A 22,947-nucleotide genomic window follows, 5' to 3' on the forward strand; every position below is an offset into this window, starting at 1 on the left:
CAAAAGTGTAATAACAAGTTACTACAATCACAATGATTTTTTAAAATAAATTCTAAAATGAAATCACCAAAAATAATATGCAGTCAAAAATAAAAATATAACTTTGTAGCATTTCTAGAGAAATCAATCCTCAAAATTTCCTTTTCTATAAACCAATCAAAAAGAATACATTAAGACAAGCACTTAATCCACAGATACTGCTAGGGGATTGTATACTAAGAAAGTCTTTCAGAAAATAATTCAAGAGTCTTTAAAAATGCTCACCCATTGATACACTATTTCCACATATAAAAATCTGTGCTAAAGTAATAATCAAAAAAGCAGACACAGATTTAGATACAGGGATTTTTCACTGCACTGATATGCTAGCAAAAGCTACGTAAGCTCTGAGCAAGGCCCTGCTCTTGTTTTATTAATAGTTCATTATTTTTTTCCCTCCCATAAGCAGCTACATTAACATGCTTAATCTTTTTGTATGTGTTCCTTTAAAAATGTGTTTCTGTGTGACTATACTTAAAATTTAAATGATGTTGGGTTAGATATATCATTCTATTTCTTACTTTCTTCCTGCTTTTTGGTATCTATTCTTATTACTCTGTTCATTGATTCTAACTGCTATATAATAATCTATTCTATACATCCAATACATTTTACCTATCTATTCTCCTAACGATAAACACATGTTGACAATTCACTGCCGTCAAAAATAATGCTTCAGTGAACATTCTCATACATATTTCCTTACAGAACTATGTGAGAATTTCTTGGAACATGCACTCAGGAGCAAACTACTAATTCACTGGATATGGGTATAATTTAAGTGACTAACTAGTACTAGATTACTCTTGAGGTTGGCTCCATTGGTGTTCATTCCAAGCAGTAACACACAGCTTTAAAATAACTCTATCCCTCCAATTATACTTGCTACTATCCAACTCTATAATTCTTGATACTAATGATGTAAGGTGACATATAAATACTGCTTTCATTTGAACATCTCTAATTATTAGTGATTTAATGTTTATTTGATTGTGGGGTTTCTATCTCTGTAAACAGATATCTGTTCATATCCTTTCCTATTTTCTTATAGTTTTCTATATTCACCAATATAACAAAAAATGTTCTAATTACATATTCAGAATAAATAAATTATTTGAATATAAATAAAAACCAAAATCAAACCAGTATACTTCTTCTTCTGGACATGGCACAGCAACAGGACCTACACTTTCCAACTCACCATAATCAACTTGAAAACTGGACAAAATGTATGAAACTAAAACTGTTTCCAGACTAGCTCAAGACTGTGATCCTTGAGAAAGGGCAACAAAATGAGTCATGAGATTACCCAGACTTTCTACCTGCAGTCAATTTCCTTATCACATATCATTGCACAGGGAGAAGGAAACCAAATAGAACTTGAAATTCTCATTGAGTTGATGAGGCAGAAATTAGAGGATAGGATGGGTAGTCTGAGGTGGACAGAACCTTCAGGGCAGAGTACTACAGAGGAAGGACCTATGCAGAGAAGAAACTCCAGAAATCTGCACTGACCCTTTGGCATAATACCAAACTGTTCATTTCTACCTTAAAACTCAACAAGGTGGGGTGGCCAAGATTTTGACAGCCATAAGTCAAAGGATTCCCAGAGCAAATACAGAGCCAGGAATTGCTGAGACCCTACTAGGCACTATGGAGAGACCAGTCTTGCTTGCCTCATGTCTGAGACTTAGGGTCACTCACAGAGACGCTAGAGAAGTCAGGCCAGAATAAGGCTGCCCTAACAATAATAAGCCCTAGAGTAACAGCCTAGATTGGCTGACCAAAAAAACTTTTAAACTAGCCTGAAAGAATAAAGTTAATCCACAAGTAACTTATCTTCCTGCAAAAGCAGTCTAACAATCTTAAAAGAACTATGACAGAATCCAGCACTCAACAGGGAATAACTCACTATGACTAACATCACTATGTCTAAAATCATTAGTATAAAACAGGAAAATATGACCTACAAGTAAAAGCAGAATGAGTGAGCAAAAAACTGATCTAGAAAATGACAGAGATGACAGAATTAGTGGATGAGAACATTAAAGCAACTATTAATATGCTACATATTCTCAATGATTTAAAGGAAAACAAGAATGAGGGAACAAATGAAAGATATTAAAAAGAACCAAATAGAATTGACAGATTAAAAGTATCGGAATCTGAAAATTTTAATGGCTGTTAACACATTACAGAAGAAAAGATCAACTGCCTTAAAAATATAGCAATAAAAGCAATCTAAAATGAAGCACAGGGACTTCCCTGGTGGCACAGTGGTTAAGAATCCACCTGCCAATGCAGGGGACATGGGTTCGAGCCCTGGTCCGGGAAGATCCCACATGCTATGGAGCAACTAAGCCCATGAGCCACAACTACTGAAGCCCGTGTGCCTAGAGCCCGTGCTCCACAACAAGAGAAGCCACTGCATTGAGAAGCCTGTGCACCGCAACAAAGAGTAGCTCCCAGTCACCGCAACTAGAGAAAGCCTGGGCGCAGCAACCAAGACCCAACGCAGCCAATAAATAAATTTATTTATTTAAAAAATAAGTAAAATAAAATGAAGCACAAAGAGAAAAGACTAAAAAAAAAAAAAAAAATGTGAACAGATCTCAGTGACCTAAGGGGCACTACCAAGAAGATCAAAAAACATGTAACTGGAGTCCCAGAAAGAGGGGGAGAGGGACAAGAAAATGATATTTGAAGAAATAATGATCAAAATGTTTCCAAATTTGATGACACTTATAAGCCCACAGATGCAAGAACCCCTAATAAGGATAAATACAAGGTAAACCACACCAAGAAACATAATAAAATCACTGCAAATCAGTGATAAAAATCTTAAAAGCAGGCAGAGAACTAGAGTTCAATACAAAGAAGCTAAAGAGTCCAATCATTTTAATACAATAAATTAGAGTGTATAATTGCAGAGCACAAATTTAGATATACTTAAACAGAGGCAGATTAAGGATCAGCTGGCTGAGTAGTTGCTGCAGGCAATGATTTCTAAAGAGCTCTAAAACAAGCCTAGAAGTGCAACAAAAATGGAGAAAATATTTACTAATATTCCTCTAAGGCATATGTAACTAAAGAGTAGGACGAAACAGTTTGATAAGGCACCTGGAGTTCAAAATCAGTTGACTGCTACCACCCATTGCAAAGGACCATGAAATTGCATCTAAAGAGGGTGGATCCAATTAACCACAGGGCTTTTGTTCACTGAGTGGGTTATTCAAGTTTAAACTACTCAGATTGATAGAGAAGCTAGATGCTGCTACCCAACATTTTTATTTCTCTGTCCTTACCCTTTTCCTCCAATTAATGTTGACTTTTTATGCTGAATCTTAAAATGCTGAAATTTTAAAAAAATAAAAATTATTTAAAACATTTGAAGAAGGACCAAAAATTACCAACCTGCCTGGAACACCCAGTTCTCTTAGTCCACACCTGTGTCAGGGGATGGCAAAAGTAGCTGTAGAGGGCTAAATGCTATTCTAACTGATCTCTCCCCCTCAATTTGACATTTACCCCCTGTGCAACAATATCAATTGCTTAAAAGCTACTAATATGTTTGGGGAGTGGAATAGTTTCAAATATCAAAGAGTATTTAAGTTTACCCATTGTCCTTTATCTCCTTGAAGTTTACTGAAGAACAGCTTTAGTTCTCGAACTGTCAAATTGTAGCTAGCCAGCACTCCCAACATGTCAACTAAAAGATCTGGAAACAAAGAAAGCAAAAAATAAAATAATTAAGCTACTTACATTTCTTGAAAGATTAAAATATATGGTGCTTACTTAACACTTTGGACACTAAAGTTCCAGGTACATGTTAGATGCTCAATATTTATTTAATAAATATTATTAAATAAGAAAAATAGAGTACTTAAGAATCAAACTTCATTTCTTCACAACCATTGTATTATGGAAAGTCATACCTGCTATCATATTGTCAACTTTTTCAATTTTCCCAAGCACTTTCTCAACAAGGCCTACTTCAGTGCAGACCTGAAGATTTCGTATGCTTTTCTTCAGAATGGCTGTAAACATGCTCCAGACTTCTGCTTGGCAAGTAACATCACATTTCTCTAATAGGTCCACCATGCAGATGATACTCTCACCTTCTTGAATAATGAAATTCATTTCTAAATCAAATTGCCCTCCTACCAACTTCCAGGGGCAGGGGGAAGGAGGGAAAGAAAAAAAAAACATTAAAAGCATTAGTACTTCTTCAATATAACTAGAGTACACTCCTAAGCTTTAGATTCACAGTAACTATTCATATACATTCTTCTCTTCCCTGGTAGTCTAGTGATTAGGATTCAGTGCTCCCATACACATTCTTCTCTACCCCCTACAACAATAAAACGATCTTTAATACACACACACACACACACACACACACAAACACACACAGCTCTAAAAAAATAAAGCTTCTAAAGAAATCTTCAAGTTAAGATAGCACAAAGTCAAGCGAGACTTAGAATATAAAAATGGAAGTATTTTCAACAAATGGAGGATGTTTAGGTAAATCACTACCACTGCCCTGATACTAATAAAGATCTAACTTAGCTCTATAATTGCTTCTAATTCAATGTTTCATTTATGAATTAGGTAATCTGTGAGCTACTCACAGCAACCTAAATGTCCTTTGCTACTTATACATGCATGAGCTCATAGCAAAAATGAAAAGCTGAAAAAGGCTTAGAGTGGACACAAAACATGTAATTTTTATTTGTCAAATTCTTGGTTTATTACACCTATCCACTTTGATCCCCCCTGTCAATAATCAGGATAACTTAAACATAACTTAAACTTAGTCACACACTCAAAGTCAGTAATCAAGTAAATTTATTTCATTGATATTGCTATCAGAAAATCCACCCAGAGAAAGCTGTACTGACCTATTCCTACCCTGCCATCTCACCAATAGCATCCTCACAGAGGGAAAGTTTTTTAATTTTAACAAACCCCAATTGTTTAAAGGAATTAAAATACTTTTAGAATTACCTTTGCAAGGCTATCTTTTGTAACTAGATCTTTTTAAAGATCTCTGTCAGAACAGTTACATACATGATCCACCTACACTCCTGTCCTTCTGAATACACCTTCATTTTTCATTATGCTTTCCTAAACCTAAAAGGTAGGCAAGAATTAGGAGAAAGTGAATTGTACAAAACAAAACCAACAGCTCATAAAACAGGGACTACCCTGGTGACGCAGCAGTTAGGACTCCGTGCTCCCAATGCAGGGGACCCAGGTTCGATCCCTGGTCAGGGAACTAGATCCCACATGCATGCTGCAACTAAGAGTTCACATGCCACAACTAAGGAGGCCGCCTGCCACAACTAACGAGCCCATGTGCCACAACTAAGGAGCCGGCAAGCCGCAACTAAGGAGCCCATGAGCCGCAACTAAGGGGCCTGCCAGCCGCAACTAAAGGAGCCCATGAGCCGCAACTAAGGAGCCCGTGTGCCACAACTAAGACCAGGCACAACCAAATAAATTAATTAAAAAAAGAATAACAGACATGACCAAGTAGAGTTTACTTCAGAAAAGCAAAGATGGTACAGAACTAGGAAATCAATTAAAACTCCTTGCAGCCATGGACTGATATGCGTCCCAGGTTCTGTCAAAGATACACACTGGCATGAGAAAGAAAAAATGGAAAAATGAAAAACAGGAGGCAGTATCTGCATGCAAGGAGATAAGAATTCCTAGCAAGCACAGTCATAAGGCTTTTGGTTTTTCTAGGAAAGCTCTGGCAGAGATTTTAGTGTACAATTCTTTGCATAATCAGTAACATGCGGCATAAAGAGATGACAGATGGGTTTCTGCTAAAAAAGTCCCTTGGTGTAATTGGGCCAATTCTCCTAGCTACATGGTCTTGGCTATGAAGTATACGTGCTTGGTTCCCTAAGTGCTCCCCAAAATTCTGTAAGCTACATATGAAGTCTAATAGAGATTTTTTTTTGATTTTGTGATTATTTGTGACTATTTTTTGCTTGTTTTGTCTTTAACTTTTTATTCTGAAATAATTCAGACATTCAAAAATTGAGAAATAGTATACAGTTCCTGTATATCCTTTAACCAGCTTCCCCTAATGTGAATATATTACATCATCATAATATAGTCATTAAAACCAGGTACAATACTACAGATCTTACTCAAATATTGACACCTGTCACACTAATGTCCTTTTCCTGATCCAGGATCAGCATTCTCTTAGTCTTCTCCAAACCGAGACAGCTGCACAGGCATTCTTTGACTTTCATGAATTTGACACTTTTGAAGTGTATTTGCCAGTTATTTTATAGACTGTCTTCCAATCTGAACATTTCTTCATGTTTAAATTCAGACTATGCATTTTTGGTAAAAACACCCCAGAAGTGATGTGTGTCCTTCTCGGTGTATCATTTCGGATAGTACCTGAAGTCAGTATGTCTCACTATTGGTGAAGTTAGCTTTGATCACCTGCTTAAAGAGGTGTCTGTCAAACTTTTTCCATTTTAAAGTGACTATCTTTCATTTTTAAATTATTAAGCATTCTTGTAAAGAATACTTTGAGACTATACAAATATCTTGTTTCTCACCATACTTTTTAGCGTCCATCGATGGATCTTACCTGCAACTGTAAATACTGTGGCATAGCTAAATGATGGTTTTATATTTCCACCAAACTTTCTACATTAATTAATTTTAAAAGACTTCCTTTAATAATAAAATACACCCAAAAAGCCAGCATTATGTCCATATAGGAAAATTGGAATGATTCTCATGAAAGTCAGAAATAAGACTCGGATGCACTATCATTACTATCACTTGATATTATTCTGGAGATACAGAAGTCACATTTGGTCAAAAGGCAGCAACATGTATAAATATCAGAACAGAGGATTTAAATTCCAACTATTTTCAGATGATATGATATATATCTGGAAAACTGAAAAATTTCTATAAATGACAAAATTATTTGGTAATGAAAATATTGATTACAGTTAACAATATGAATCAGTCTCAAAAGAATTATGCTAAATAGAAGCAAGCACAAATGACTACCTTAACAACTAGAAATTTATTCCACAGATATATTTAGGTAATGATGTTCCACACAAGAACTTCATTTTAGCATTTTGATAGAAAACAGAAGAAACAATACCTCCCCCAAAAAAACATATTATAAAGTAAAGTTGTGTTTAACCATATAATGGAACATGATTCAGCCACTGAAAATAATGAGGGAGTTCCATTTGACAGAAAAAGATCTCTAAAATACATTGTTTAGGTGAGAAAACTGAAGTGGAAAAAAGCATGACAGTAGGCTACAATTTGAGTGTAAAACATATACATACAGACATATGCCTAAGAACAATACACAAGAAACTAAATAGTGACTGCCTCTGAAGAGGTAACTGAGCATCTGGGGAACGAGGGCCAGAGGAGAGTTTGTAGTATACATACACTTTTGGACATCCTCCACACAGATCTGAATAGGTCAAAAACCTAGTTGCAGGACTTCCCTGGTGGCGCAGTGGTTAAGAATCCGCCTGCCAATGCAGGGGACATGGGTTCAAGCCCTGGTCCAGGAAGATCCCACATGCCGCAGAGCAACTAAGCCCGTGCACCACAACTACTGAGCCTGCGCTCTACAGCCCGCGAGCCACAACTACTGAGCCCACATGCTGCAACTACTGAAGCCGGTGCGCCTTGAGCCCATGCCCCGCAACAAGGGAAGCCACCTCATTGTGAAGGCCGCGCACCACAACAAAGAGTAGCCCCCGCTCACCAGAACTAGAGAAAGCCGGTGCGCAGCAACAAAGACCCAATGCAGCCATAAATAAATTAATTAAATAAATAAATAAATAAATTTATTATTTTTAAAAATCCTAGTTGCAACTAACTTAAGTTACCTTACCTTCCCCTTAATATTACTTACATCAATCTTTCATTTTGATCTGTGTTTATTACCATCAGTAACCACCCTTCCAAGAAGCTATAGAATTAATTTTTGAAAGTAATTTCCAAAAAACCTCTAAATATTTCACCAGATTTTAAATTGAGTTTATACTGTGAGAGCAGTATCCAGACAGGTGTTTTAAATATTTCTCCATTGCTTTAAATATTATAAAATATGCCTTTCAAGGAGAAAATTGAGGACAGAAATTGGTACATACAAATATGTGGCATATTTGATATACTATATGTATGCATATCTATTATACCTAAAAAGCATGCACAGGGTCTACAGCATGTCACATTAACCCTTTCTAATAGTTATTTGAAACTGATCAACCTTCAAAACACAAATTTGTTTCCAATGACAGGGATCATAATCCAAGTCTAGGCACTGGCTAGTTATTATGTGAGCTGTAGTAATGGCTGTGCACTACAAAATGTAATCTTCCCAAATGTCACAGTAAGTTATGAATATCTGAGCAGCCTAATGCACTCTACTAGCCATGAAATGTGAAAATGTAATCTTATTACCTTTTTTATGGTTGTATTTTTTTGAATAATGTAGCCTGGAAACTGATGTATAGTCTTTTTCTGCATTTTAGCATGATTTGGTCTCCTTTGCTATACAGAACGTTTTTCAAAACTCTCCATTTCAACATATTTTAGTCTTGGTCTGAACCTCATAAACAATTTATATAGCCACCTTCAGGGTGGCATAACATGCTTCCTATAGGTTATAGTTTAATGTACAAGATTATAGAAATTTTAAAGTGTATTATTCAAAGAATCTAAATAAACCTTCACAAGATTTGTATTAGGACTTTAATTGGGCACAAAGATTATTTTCTTCACAACGGTTACATTAATAAAAGGCTTTAAGCTGAAATTAGTCATTAAACCTAAGTCACTTGTATTTTCAAAAAACCAAGAAATATAGACCAAAAATAATTATTTTCTCTTCAAAAGATTTATAAAACTGGAAAGACTATCATACATAGAAAATTCTAATACTTCAAAGTAAAGCTATGTTTTCCCTGGAAACTTGCTAAATTTTTCCTCAAAGATGTAGCAGGAGTACAGTATAGCAGAAACTGGACAGAGGACAATCGCAGCTTATGCCCCTAACTAGATATTTCCTATATTTTGTCTAAGCCATCCAATTTTTGGTACTGTGCTACAGCAGCCCTAGCAAACCGATACACCTCTGTATTCCCTAGGGTTCATTTTTGATGATGCCTACTAAATATCCCAGTAAGGGTTCATATAACTCTTTAAAAAGCCAGACCATGACCTAGAAACTCTGTTCAGCTTACCTCCTCCCAGAACCTTCATTTAATAGAGACAGCACTTCACTTTCCTTTCAGAAATAGTTCTGTAATTTGTTCTCAGTTTTTCAAAAATAAAAAATATATTGTTGAGGGACTTCTCTGGCGGTCCAGTGGTTAAGACTCAGCACTTCCACTGCAGGGGGCACAGGTTCGATCCCTGGTTGGGCAACTGACATCCCATGTGCCACACCGTGCAGCCAAAAAAAAAAAAAAAAAAAAATCTGGGAACTAAAAGAGCTAAGTAAAGTCCCAGAAGGCAAGAGAGCGAGGCAATATGAAAGACAGGTTGAGAGACATAGAGGATAATACGAGGACAAACATCTGTTTAACAGAAAGGTCCAAAAGTAAAGGAGGGAAAGATGGTATATTCATCTATAATAACTGAGCCCTTTCTAGTAGTCATCAATACTGTGAATCCTCAGAATTTGAACACAAAAAGCCCCAATTCTTACACAAAATTTAACACTACAGATACTACAGTAATATAATCAGACTTATTTTGGTAATGTCAGGTCTACTTTCAGATCGGAAATTTCCTGGATAGTAATATTTCTCTCTGCTGGAATTTTAATTTATGTAAGTAAAGACAGCAACGTGTTTCTCTCACTGCTACAGATATAAGTAGAAATAATTATGAACTAGATGCAATACATGTAAGAAAAGGCAATAAGTTCATTATGAATTACAGTAATTATGACCCTTAGTAAAATGACATATCCCATCCAAAGAATTTCACACAAATATAAGAGTCTATAAGAGTCTAAAATATATCCTAATTTTTAGGTACGGGCAATCAAATCTGCTATTTTAGGATCCAATATGAATTATAAAATACTTTCAACAGTAAGGGTTGGATTAAACAAATTTTCTTTTTAAGCACTTCACTCTGATTCTCCCTTGTCCCTTCTAAAACTATGATTTTTAAAAACTATATCCAGGTCCTAGGAATTACAGAATATTTAGTCTAATACAAGAAATTTCTCATTTCAGAAAATTAGGTTAAATTTGCTATTCTCTACGATTGGCTTCTCACTTTCCTGTATCGTTTGAAGAACTGTATCTTAACATTTTCTTAAGACCTGTCTCTTCTGAGAACCATTCTGACCTTTCCAGCTTACAATAAACCTGGATGACCCATATTATGTTACCAATATTCAAATGTTTCTGACTGTAACAATTTCATATGATTTAACCTAATATTTCAATAGTATCATACATTATTTTTTCGTATCACAAATTTTAATCACCTTTTTTTAAAGATTTTTTTGATGTGGACCATTTTTAAAGTCTTTATTTAATTTGTTACAATATTGCTTCTGTTTCTTATGTTTTAGTTTTTTGGCCACAAGGCATGTGGGATCTTAGCTCCCGGACCAGGGATCAAACCCGCATCCCCTGCACTGGAAGGTGAAGTCTTAACCACTGGACCACCAGGGAAGTCCCCCACTTCTTCTTCAATTATTTCCCATAAATCTTTTCCACTCAAAAAGCATAAATGATGATCCCGGAAAATAGGAACCATTTCAAAATATACTTTTTATCCTTTTTAATCTTAGCACTATGTTTGATATGTAATGGATCCTTAGTATATATACCATTAAGTTTAAATACTATTCATTATTTTCATAATTTAAAAATTAAAGAAACAAATTTGAGTTCTTACTATATCCCAGTGCAATAAGCAAGAAACCTGAAGTCCTACTTCTAGTATCTTAATCTCTCTCCAAAAGATAAAGTAGGCACTAAAGTTTCAACAATAAAATAATGAAGTATTAAGATCCCTGAAAAAGCTCAACCCATTTCATGAAAGCATTTGTCCACATAAAGATCTGTACGTGAATGTTTATAGCAGTTTTATTCATAATCACCAAAAACTGGAAACAATTCAAATGTCCATCAACTAGTAAATGGATAAACACATTGTGGTACAACCATACAACAGAATACTAATCAGCAATAATAAGGAACAAATTACCAATACCATTAACAATATAAATCAATCTCAAAAACATAATACTAAGTCAAAGATGCTAGACATAAAAGCTACGTATTGTATGATACCATTTATATGATGCTCTGGAAAAGAAAAAAGTATAGGGAAAGAAGTTAGATCAGTGGTTGCCAGGGGCTGAGGAAGGAGGGACAGAATTAACGACACAAAAACACGAAGGGACTTCTTTGGGATGATAAAATTTTCAATATCTTGATTACGGTACTAGATACCCAAGCAAATCCATCTGTCAAACTTCATAAAACCGTACATCTAAAAAGGGTGAATTCTACTGTATGTCTTAGTAAACCTATGGTTTAAAATACATCTAAAAAAACAAGCTCAAGTCATTTATATCAAAGGTAAGAGAAAAGTAAAATCCACTGACTAGAGGCAACAATGTAGAATTCAGATGGAGAAGACATGGAATACAAGGAAATTAGAAGAGGTGAACAGAAATTTTTAATCCTTAGCATTCTGTAATGTATACTACAATCACAAATACCCCGGGAAGAGTAAAAAGAGTAGAATTATACCATAATCTCACAGTGAGACTGGTCTGGGCTTGGAGGCCTTACACTAATATATTAACAAAGATTATCAAGATTTTCTACAATCATAAAATTCCAAATATGCAAATTAAGAGAATTAAAGTAAACTCCATAAGGAACAATTATAACTTCCTGTCAGCCATTTAAAATTACTCCCTTTGAGTTTTTTGTCCTCCTTCTTCCACTTACTGTCTTTCGGGTCTTTCATTAATTTGTTAGAATGCCCAAAAGCATCAGTAGTTTCAGTAATATTACCAACACACTTATACTGATATAAAATTTCCATTTCTACTATTGTAACTAATCCTTACAAGAATGAGGTAAGTCATATATATCAATTATTTCACATCTATTTATACAGGAACAAAAAGACTGTATATTAATTCACAGCCAAAACTTATAATCAGACTATTTAACTCCTAGCCTTATGCTTTCCTTACATCTACATTAATAATCTAACATTTAAGTTGGGTTTTCTAAAGTTTCTTTATATAGTGAGCTACAGTAAGTATTTGAAAAATTTGTGAACTTCACTATCTATAGGAAATTAGTCAAAACACATGTCTGATAATAAATTATCATCTTTATAGTTTTTTAATTATTTTTATTTTATTTTATTTTTGGCTGTGTTGGGTCTCCGTTTTCTGTGCGAGGGCTTTCTCTAGTTGCGGTGAGCGGGGGGCCACTCTTCATCGCCGTGCGCGGGCCTCTCACTGTCGCAGCCTCTCTTGTTGCGGAGCACAGGCTCCAGACGCGCAGGCTCAGTAGTTGTGGCTCACAGGCCCAGTTGCTCCACGGCATGTGGAATCTTCCCAGACCAGGACTTGAACCCATGTCCCCTGCATTGGCAGGCAGACTCTCAACCACTGCGCCACCAGGGAAGCCCCTTTATAGTTTTTTTTTTTTTTTTTTTTTTAGAAATTCACATTCTTTTATTTATTTATTTATTTATTTATTTATGACTGTGTTGAGTCTTCGTTTCTGTGCGAGGGCTTTCTCTAATTGCGGCAAGCGGGGACCACTCTTCATCGCGGTGCACGGGCCTCTCACCATCGCGGCCTCTCTCGCTGCGGAGCACAGGCTCCAGACGCGCAGGCTCAGCAATTGTGGCTCACGGGCCCAGCTGCTCCGCGGCATGTGGGATCCTCCCAGACCAGGGCTGGAACCCGTGTTCCCTGCATTGGCAGGCAGACTCTCAACCACTGCGCCACCAGGGAAGCCCTATAGTTTTTTAAATCCCCAAATGTACCAGAAAGTAGTAAATAACCTCTCCTCTCTCATTGTTCATTGTACCTTTCATAAGAATTAGAAATTTTCACTGCACTATGGCATGTGTACAAAACCAGTATTAAGCAAAAAGTTTTTATGATTAAAATAAGCCTGAGAAACACTGGATTAAACAAGGTGAGACATGTTTACACGATAAAATTCTCAGAGCTTTAATATGCCACTGTGCATTATAAATGTCAAAAATGTGTAACCAATGTATGGACTTCCCAAAACTTATCTGACAATGAAACAAATCTCTTTTTTCTTTTAACTTTTTGGTTTTTTTTGACAAGAGCTTTTCACAGTAATAGCATTCTACAAAAGCTTTTCTGAGAAACACAGGATAATGCATTGTGTTCTTGAAGTTTATTGCTATGAATAGTATGACAGAATTAACTATGTTTACACAAACATTTAGAAGGCCTTTCACATTTTTAGGTAAATGTTTTAAACAACCTACTTATTTTTCATAGGTTTCTTTTCACGATTTATAGAATTTAATAATTAGACAAAGAAAGAGACATCTTAAATTAAGATTACTTCAAGGGAAAAGAAAATATGAGCAATCAAAATCCATCAAAATGAACCCCTATCGAGAATTCCCTGGTGGGTCGGTGGTTAGGAATCCACCTTCCAATGCTGGGGACACGGGTTTGATCCCTGGTTGGGGAACTAAGATCCCATATGCCATGGGGCAACTAAACCTGTGCACCACAACTACTGACCCCGTGCACCACAACTAGAGAGCCCGCACGCCACAACTAGAGAACCTGCGCACTCTGGATCCGCACGCCACAACTAGAGAGCCCATGCGCCACAACTACTGACCACGCATGCTCTGGAGCCTGTGCACCACAACTAGAGAGAAGCCCGTGTGCCGCAACTAGAGAGGACTGTGCACCACAACGAAGAGCCCACGCGCCACAACAGAAGATCCTGCATGCTGCAACAAAGACCTAAAGCAGCCAAATAAATAAATAAATATACATATATATATTTTTTTTTTAATGAACCCCTATCCCTTCATGAACAATTCAGTCTAAAAGCCAAGCAAGACAGACGATCTCCCACATTAAATTAGAGCTGCTCAGTGTGCCAACAGAGTTCAGCAGAAGTAACGTGTGATTTCCAAGGCTAGGTCATTAAGGACTTTATGGCTTCCCTTGCATCACTCATTCTGAGGAAAATCAGCCACCATGTCATGAGGATAATCAAGCAGCTCTGTGACAGACCCTCTTGGAGAGGAACAGAGGCCTCCCACCAATATTCAGCACCAACTTGCCAGTCACATAAGAAGCCTTGGAAGCAGGTCCTCCAGCCTCAGTTAAGCCTTCAGACGACTGTAACCCCAGCCAAAATCTTAAATGCAACCTCCTGAGAGACCCTGACCTAGAACTATCCAGTCAATCTGCCCCTAAATTCCTGACCCACAGAAACCGTGAGCTGATAAATGTTTATTACCGGGCTTCCCTGATGGTGCAGTGGTTAAGAATCTGCCTGCCAATACAGAGGAAATGGGTTCGAGCCCTGGTCTGGAAAGATCCCACATGCCACAGAGCAACTAAGCCCGTGCGCCACAACTACTGAGCCTATGCTCTAGAGCTCGCGAGCCACAACTACTGAGCCTGTGTGCCACAACTACTGAAGCCCGGGCACCAAGAGCCTGTGCTCTGCAACAAGAGAAGCCACCGCAATAAGAAGCCTATGCACCACAACGAAGAGTAGCCCCCACTCGCTGCAACTAGAGAAAGCCCACGCGCAGCAACAAAGACCCAACACAGCCAAAAATAAATAAATAAAATAAAATAAATTTTTTTAAAAAAATGTTTATTACTGTTTTAAGTTGCAAGGTTTGGAGATAATTTGTTACACAGCAATAAATAATATAATTGCAAATCAAACAGTTAATAGTAGTTGGGGAAAATTTTTTTACCCTATATATTTCTGTCCCTTTTTTTTGAATCCTAATACAAAATAAAATAGATAATAATGATTAAAAATACAAAACAATAATAGCATAAATGTATTGAGTGACTACTGTGAGCTAATCACATAAAAATACAAGTAATAAAAATACAAGCTATTACTAATAACATAATATAAAACAATAATAACACACATGGAGCGATTGCTGTGAACTACATACTGTGCCAAGCACTTTACATGAATTATCATTTTTAATTACCTCTCACAAAAACAACAACAACAACAACAATACCACCACCACAATATCTCCACTTAACAGATGAGGAACTAAAACATAAGTAACACACAAACTCACAAGGCACTAAGGTGGATGAACCAGGGTTTCACTTGATAAAAAGAAAACAGATATAGCTGGAATAGCTTTTTGCCCTCTACCTTCTTCCCTCCCTAGAACACAGACATGATTCCCAGAGGTACAGTAGTCATCTTGCTATCATGTGGCTTACAAGCACAAGGACAGACAAAACGCCAATACATTAAGAATAGTAAAAAGGGGACTTCCCTGCACAGTGGTTAAGAATCCACCTGCCAATGCAGGGGACACAGGTTTGAGCCCTGGTCCGGGAAGATCCCACATGCCACGAAGCAACTAAGCCCGTGCGCCACAACTACTGAGCCTGCACTCTAGAGCCCGCGAGCCACAACTACTGAGCCCACGTGCCACAACTACTGAAGCCTGCGTGCCCTAGAGCCCACGCACCAAACTACTGATCCCACATGCTGCAACTACTGAGGCCCGCACACCTAGAGGCCATGCTCCGCAACAAGAGAAGCCACCGCAATGAGAAGCCTGCACACTGCAATGAAGAGTAGCCCCCGCTTGCCGCAACTAGAAAAAGCCCACGTGCAGCAACAAAGACCCAATGCAGTTAAAAAAAAAAAAAAAGAATGGTAAAAGGAAAGGCGGAAAGTATGTACCTCTTGAAGCATTATTAAGTAGAACCACTAGTGCCAGCAACTGCCTGCTTCCAAACTCCTTGTTATGTGAGAAAAATAAAACCTATATTTCATGAAATTGCTATTAGATGTGTATTCTGCTACTTTCAGCAGAACACAAACCTAACTAATATAAAGAGGTTCAACAAATGGTGCATAAATGAATGAGTGGGTTTTCAGAAAAAGCTATCTTGTTTAGCTACACAACAAAAACTCTTTGTTTTTAATATGATTCAAAAGCGTGTGTTTTAATTTAAGGGACTACAGTTCATTTTGTACCTTAGAAAAATTCTATCACAAAGTGATAACCAAACACAATTAAACTGACTACACACAACAGAAGTAAAAACGATGAACAGCAATTCCTGTTTTATGAAATATAATATCTCTGGATAAACAATAGTAGCTATTTTATTGCATTTGTCTAAACAATAAAATAGTTCAAGAAAGTTAACTTTAATGAGACAAATGATATAATAATACCAAGTTTTCACATACAAAGGTATCAATGGATATTCTAGAATCAAAAGGTAAAGACTTCGGGTATTAAATTTATTCAAACAAAACAATGCAAGCTCTGTAAGTAAGAGGGTATGGGGGGAAGGAGTTATCATGGGATTATATAAAATCACATGTGAGAAATCTTTGAAAATTGTAAAGCACTAATCTTTCACTGAATTAAAAAAAAATTCTAGTAGTACATATTTTATAAGCAAAAGAATAATATTCAGCACAATATACCAAATCTCTGTAGTACTAAATTTCACTGTTATTTTACTTTTGTGCTTTTTAAGACAACATAGACTAAAAAATACTACATTTAACTAACCTCAACACAGTCCAATCCTCAAATTTTACACAAGTGAATTTTTTAGACTCCACATGTTTTATTGTGGTAGAGTCTCACTGTATATAAGTAATAAATATTAAAATAAAGAATAGTAAAAGATTAGATTCCATTATAATTTAATTAGTGTATAAGCCTTTGGTTTAACATCATTCTTAACATTGAACAAAATGTAATAAAACTTTATCTTAAGACAGTTACTAGTGGAGAGAAAGAAAGTTCAACACGTAGGTGGGAACATAACCATCATCTTTTACTTTTCATCAACGCTTTACTGAGAGAGTTAGCCAAAAGAGTATCTTATTCCCCAATCAACATCCGCTGAAAAAGAGGCTATTTAGGCTTACAAATGTGTTATTCAGTGACCACAAGAGCAATGTACTAATTCACGGCGCCAAGAAAGTATTCTCTGAATTAGGATATGAAAGGTACAAAACTTTACTAAAATGTTTAATAATAAATTTTCAATAAATTAAAATTTTTAATAAAATTTTACAAGTATTCTTATATCTCAAAAGCTCCTTCTAAGATGGTGATATTTGGTTTCAGTCTCATATGCATTTTCTCATTCAGCCAAAGGTCTATTTTGTACATCTCTAACATACACATATTGTATTTATGCACGTATGATAGTATTTTTATAGAAAACGCCTGAAGAATATGCACCAGGCTGTTAGTGATAGTTTGGAGAATGGGGTTATAAAAGGATTCACTTTCAAAGTGCTACATTCATGACACATTTCAATTTTTCAAAATATGTATATATTTTCTTTGAACCCAAAGGGAAAAACATAGCATCTTAATCTTTTCAAAATGCACTGAACATTTATGTGTAAAACTAGGCAGGAAAAATTATGCTTCTTAGTTTGTACACTATCTGTAACAAATCAAACTGTATGCATTTCCATCAAAATTGAGGGAAAGAGAGCTCCTGGCAACAATGATGTGAAATGAAAATCAGGAGTACAGTCTCAATTATTACCAATGAAAGATGAGTAAAATATCATTATTTACCTTTCAGTGTGATGTCTTAATTTTAATGTTAGTAAAGTGCTTTAATGGGACACTCCCAAACTATATTTTGCCCAAGATCCTTAACCATAAACAATTATACATTGAGAGTTTTCAGAAATACAGTTCGTCTAATGAGAAACAGTAGTTAAGAGCATCAGCTCTGGAGCCAGACTATCTGGACTTGACTTCTGGGTCTACCAGACACCAAGGGCATGGGCATGGGCAGGACAGTTCACCTCTCTATGGCTCACTTCCTCATCTGTAAAACTGGGGTAAAAATGGTACCCATCTCTTAAAGTTGTTGTGAAGATTAAATGAACTAATACATATCTTCGTTAATGCATGTAAGAGATGAGGATACTGGAACTAACACTTCCTTCCACCTGCTATTAAAATTCTCACTTCAAGAATAATATTTTTGGGTATATGCCTAGGAGTGGGGTTGCTGGATCATATGGTAGTTCTATTTTTAGTTTTTTTAGGAACCTCCATACTGTTCTCCATACTGGCTGTACTAAATTTACATTCCCACCAACAGTGTAGGAGGGTTCCCTTTTCTCCACACCCTCTCCAGCATTTATTGTATGTAGATTTTTTGATGATGGCCATTCTGACCATAATTTGAAAAGATACATGTACCCCAATGTTCACTGCAGCACTATTTATAATAGCCAAGACATGGAAGCAACCTAAATGTCCATCAAAAGAGGAATGGATAAAGAAGATGTAGTACATATACATAATGGAATATTACTCAGCCATAAAAAAGAACAAAATAATGCCATTTGCAGCAACATAGATGGACCTAGAGATTGTCATACTGAGTGAAGTAAGTCAGACACAGAAAGACAAATATTATATGATATTACTTATATGTGGAATCTAAAAAAAGGGTACAAATGAACTTATTTACAAAACAGAAGTAGAGTCACAGATGTAGAAAACAAACTTATGCTTACCAAGGGGATTGGGGGGGGGCACGGAGGGATAAATTGGAAGATTGGGATTGACATATACACACTACTATATATAAAATAGATAACTAATAAGAACCTACTGTATAGCACAGGGACTCAATACTCTGTAATGGCCTATATAGGAAAAGAATCTAAAAAAAAGTGGATTATGTCTATGTATAACTGATTCACTTTGCTGTACACCTGAAACTAACACAACATTGTAAATCAACTATATTCCAATAAAATTTTTTTTCAATTTAAAGAAAAAAAAGAATAATAACTTCATCTGACAGTCATGGTAAAGCTGTGGTCTGTCAGTCTTTCTTCTGAGTGAACTGAAAACAAACTGGAAATAAACAAATCAAAAGAAAAAGCATATTCCACTTAAAACAAAATATCACCCTAATGTAATGCACTAACATAACTACTTTAACATCAAGGTAAGCTAAAGGTGACAGCCCTTCCTGTTGTGCTATTATCATTCTGATTTCTAAGTCACTTCTTCATTATATGACAATATGATCCATACTTAAGTTTTCTTTGTTCCTGTCTTCCCCCCAACCCTTGGCCACGCTGCGTGGCTTGTGGGATATTAGCTCCCCAACCAGGGATTGAACCCGGGCCCTCGGCAGGGAAAGCACAGAGTCCTAACCACTGGACTGCCAGGGAATTCCCATTCCTGTCATTTTTAACCATATGACTGTATTCCTTAAAACCTTTCAACACCAAACAAAAAAGATACATACCATTCCTCAATGCCTTTATCATAACTCTCTCATACCATCATCCCTTTACTACTATTAATTTAACACACTACCTCTACTATCATCACCACCACATTACACTCCACATCGCTGTCCCAGTACCTTAGATATACTTCATCCCAAGGTATACAAATGTCCTACCATCTTCACATTTCAGAATAGTGTTGTAAAGTGTGTCTATGCTATATTCTCATCATTTTTTGTGCATTATTCTCCATTTTGGCACTACTGCTCTTCTCTCCCCAGATGGAAGTAATCTTATCTTCTCCACTGGATGCTCAATCATTTTCCTCCAAGAGGAAGATCCCACCCAGATCTATATTCTATTAAAGTGCCCAAAACTCCATCTCTCCCATGGGTTTCTCCTTCATTCTTAGGGGAAAAAGTACCACTGTGTCATAAAAGTAACTCTTCCTCCCTAAATAATTGATAGAACTACTATACAGAAAATCAGCAAGGATAAGAAGAAACAGAGAACACCATCAACCAATAGGAATTAATTCACATTTATAGAAAACTCAACCCAACAAAAGCAGAATACATATTATTTTCAAGTAACCATGGAACGTATACCAAATTAGACTGTATCCTGGACATGATGCAAACTTCAACAAATTTAAAGGAATTGAAATCATACCAAGTGGATTCTCTGACCATAGTGGAATCCAAACTAGAACTCAGTAACAGAAAAACAAAGATACCAGAAAAATCTCCATACACTTGAAAAGTAAAAATTAAACATCTAAATAATAATGGGTCAAAGAGGAAGTCTCAAAGGAACTTAAAAAATGCCATGAACTGAATCAAAATTAAAATACAACATATCAAAATTTGTGGGCCATAGCTAAAGCAGTGCTCTGAGGGAAATTTATAGCACTAAATGCATATATTAGGAAAAAAGAGAAGTCTTAAATCAGTAATATATAAGCTTCAATTTTAAGAACCTAGTAGAAGAGCAAAATAAATCAAAAGCAAGCAGAAGGAAGGAAATAACAAAGAGAAAAGTAGTGGTCAATGATATTGAAAGCAGGAAAACAACAGAGTAAATCAATGAAATAAAGAGCTAGTTCTTTGAAAAGAATCAATAAAATTGAGAAAACTTTAGCAAGATTGACAGAGAAACAAGAGAGAAGACACAAATTACCACAATCAAGAATGAAACAGGGAATATCACTACAGACTTTGCAGAACACAAATAATACCACAAACCACTTAAATACATAATATGACAAAATGTAGATTAAATGGACCAATTCCTCAAAAAGCACAAGCTACCACAACTTACCCAATATGAAATACATAATTTGTATAACCCTATAACTGTTAAGGAAATTAAATTCATAATTTTAAAATTCTCAAAGAAATCTCTAGGTTCACATGGTTTCACTAGAGAATTCTACCAAGTGTTTAAAAAAGAATTAACAACAATTTTACACTCTCAACTCATTTTATGAAGTTACTATTACTCTGATACCAAAACCAGAGAAAGACATTTAAAAAAAGAACACTATACACCAATATCCCTTATGAATATAGACCCAAAATTTCTTAACAAAATATTGGCAAGTAGAATTCAGCAATATATAAGAATTATACACCATGGATTTTATCCCAGGGAGTCAACATTGTTCCAATATTCAAAAATCAATGTACCTCATCATTTTAATAGGCTAAAAAGAGAAAAAGCACATGATTATATCAGTTAATGCAAAAAAAAAAATCATTTAACAAAAATTCAACACCCACTCATGATAAAAACCTCTCAGAAAAAAATAGGAATAAAGGGGAACTTCCTCAACTTGGTAAGAAGCATGTATATGAAATTATGGTAAAAGACTGAATGCTTTCACACTAGGATCAGGAACAAGGCAAGGATCTGTGCTCTCACTACTTTTATTCAATACAATGCTGGAAGTTCCAGTCAGGGCAATTACTGGCAAAGGAAGGAAATAAAAGGCATACAAATCAGAAAGGAAGAAATAAAACTGTCTCTATTTGTAGATAACATGATTATCTATGAGAAAATCCAAAGGCATTTCACACACACACACAAAAACCACTTAGACCTAATAAGTGAGTTCAGCAAGGTCAGAGGTAATAACATACACAAACCATTGTATTTCTTAAATTGTATTTTTACATACTAGCAATAAACATGTAGACAATGAAATGAAAAATGTAATACTATTTACAATCATCCAAAAAGCTCTGAAATACTTTCAGATGTAAAGCTAACCAAACATGTACAGGACTTGGATGCTGAAAATAATAAAATGATGATGAAAGAAACAAAAAAAGCTCTAAATAAATGTAGAAACATACTGTGTTCACAGTATAGGCATCAATTCTCCCCACACTGATATATAGCTTTAATACAATTCCTATCAGAATCTCAGCAAGATTTTTTGCAGATATAGAAAGATTATTCTAAAATCTATATTGAAAACCAAAGGAACTAGAATAGCAAAAAAAAAAAAAAAAAAAAAAAAAATCTTGAAAAAGAAAGATAAAGTGGGAGGAATTCATCTACTCAACTTCAAGACTTATATTGCTACACTACGAGGTACTGCCAGAGTGACAGGCACATAAATCAATAGAACAGAAAAGAGAATCCAGCATTAGACCCACACAAATATCCCAACTGAGTTTCAACAATTCAGTGGAGAAATTTCAACAAATAGTGCTGGAGCAATTAGATATCCATTAAAAAAAATGAATCTTTACCTAAGTATCATACCTTACATAAAAACTAACTCAATACAGATAACAGATTTAAATGTAAAACATAAAGCTTTTATGAAAACATACAGGAGAAAATCTTCAGGATTTAGGACTAGGCAGAGTTCTTAGACTTGACGTGAAAAGCAAGACACATAAAAGGAAAACTGATAAACTGGGCTTTATCTAAATTAAAAACTTTTGCACTCCAAAAGATCCTGGATGAAATGATAAGCTACAGACTAGAAGAAAATACTTGCAAACCACGTCTGACGAAGGAATAATATCTAAAAAACATTCAAAATTCAATAGCAAAGAAAACAAACAATCCAATTAGAATACTAGAAACAAAAATCCAATTGTCAAAAAACAAGAACACACATTTCACAGAAGAAGATATGTAGATGACAAATAAGCACATGAAAAGATATTCAACATCATCAGCCATTAGGGAAATGCAAATTAAAACCACAATGAGATATCATTACACATCTATCACAATGGCTAAAATAAAAAATAGTGACAAACATCAAATGCTGACAGCGATGTGGAGAAACTGAATCACTCATATGTTGCTAATTCATATGTAAGAT

At 35.6% G+C, this 22,947-nt stretch overlaps 1 protein-coding gene across 5 annotated transcripts in view; it reads right to left on the reverse strand.

The window, feature by feature from the left end:
- Positions 1-22,947, reverse strand: part of LRBA (LPS responsive beige-like anchor protein) — a 735,668-nt gene that overhangs the window by 651,854 nt on the left and 60,867 nt on the right. For all 5 annotated transcript variants that reach the window (XM_082388949.1, XM_082388950.1, XM_082388948.1 and 2 more), the window contains exons 3-4: positions 3,975-4,206; positions 3,657-3,757 (exon numbers count right to left, since the gene is read on the reverse strand). In XM_082388949.1, coding sequence (XP_082245075.1) covers positions 3,657-3,757; positions 3,975-4,206 — 333 coding nt within the window. The remainder of the gene's footprint in view (positions 1-3,656; positions 3,758-3,974; positions 4,207-22,947) is intronic.

Source organism: Balaenoptera borealis (genome assembly GCF_965194805.1).
Source record: "Balaenoptera borealis genome assembly, chromosome: 4".
Taxonomy (NCBI): domain Eukaryota; kingdom Metazoa; phylum Chordata; class Mammalia; order Artiodactyla; family Balaenopteridae; genus Balaenoptera; species Balaenoptera borealis.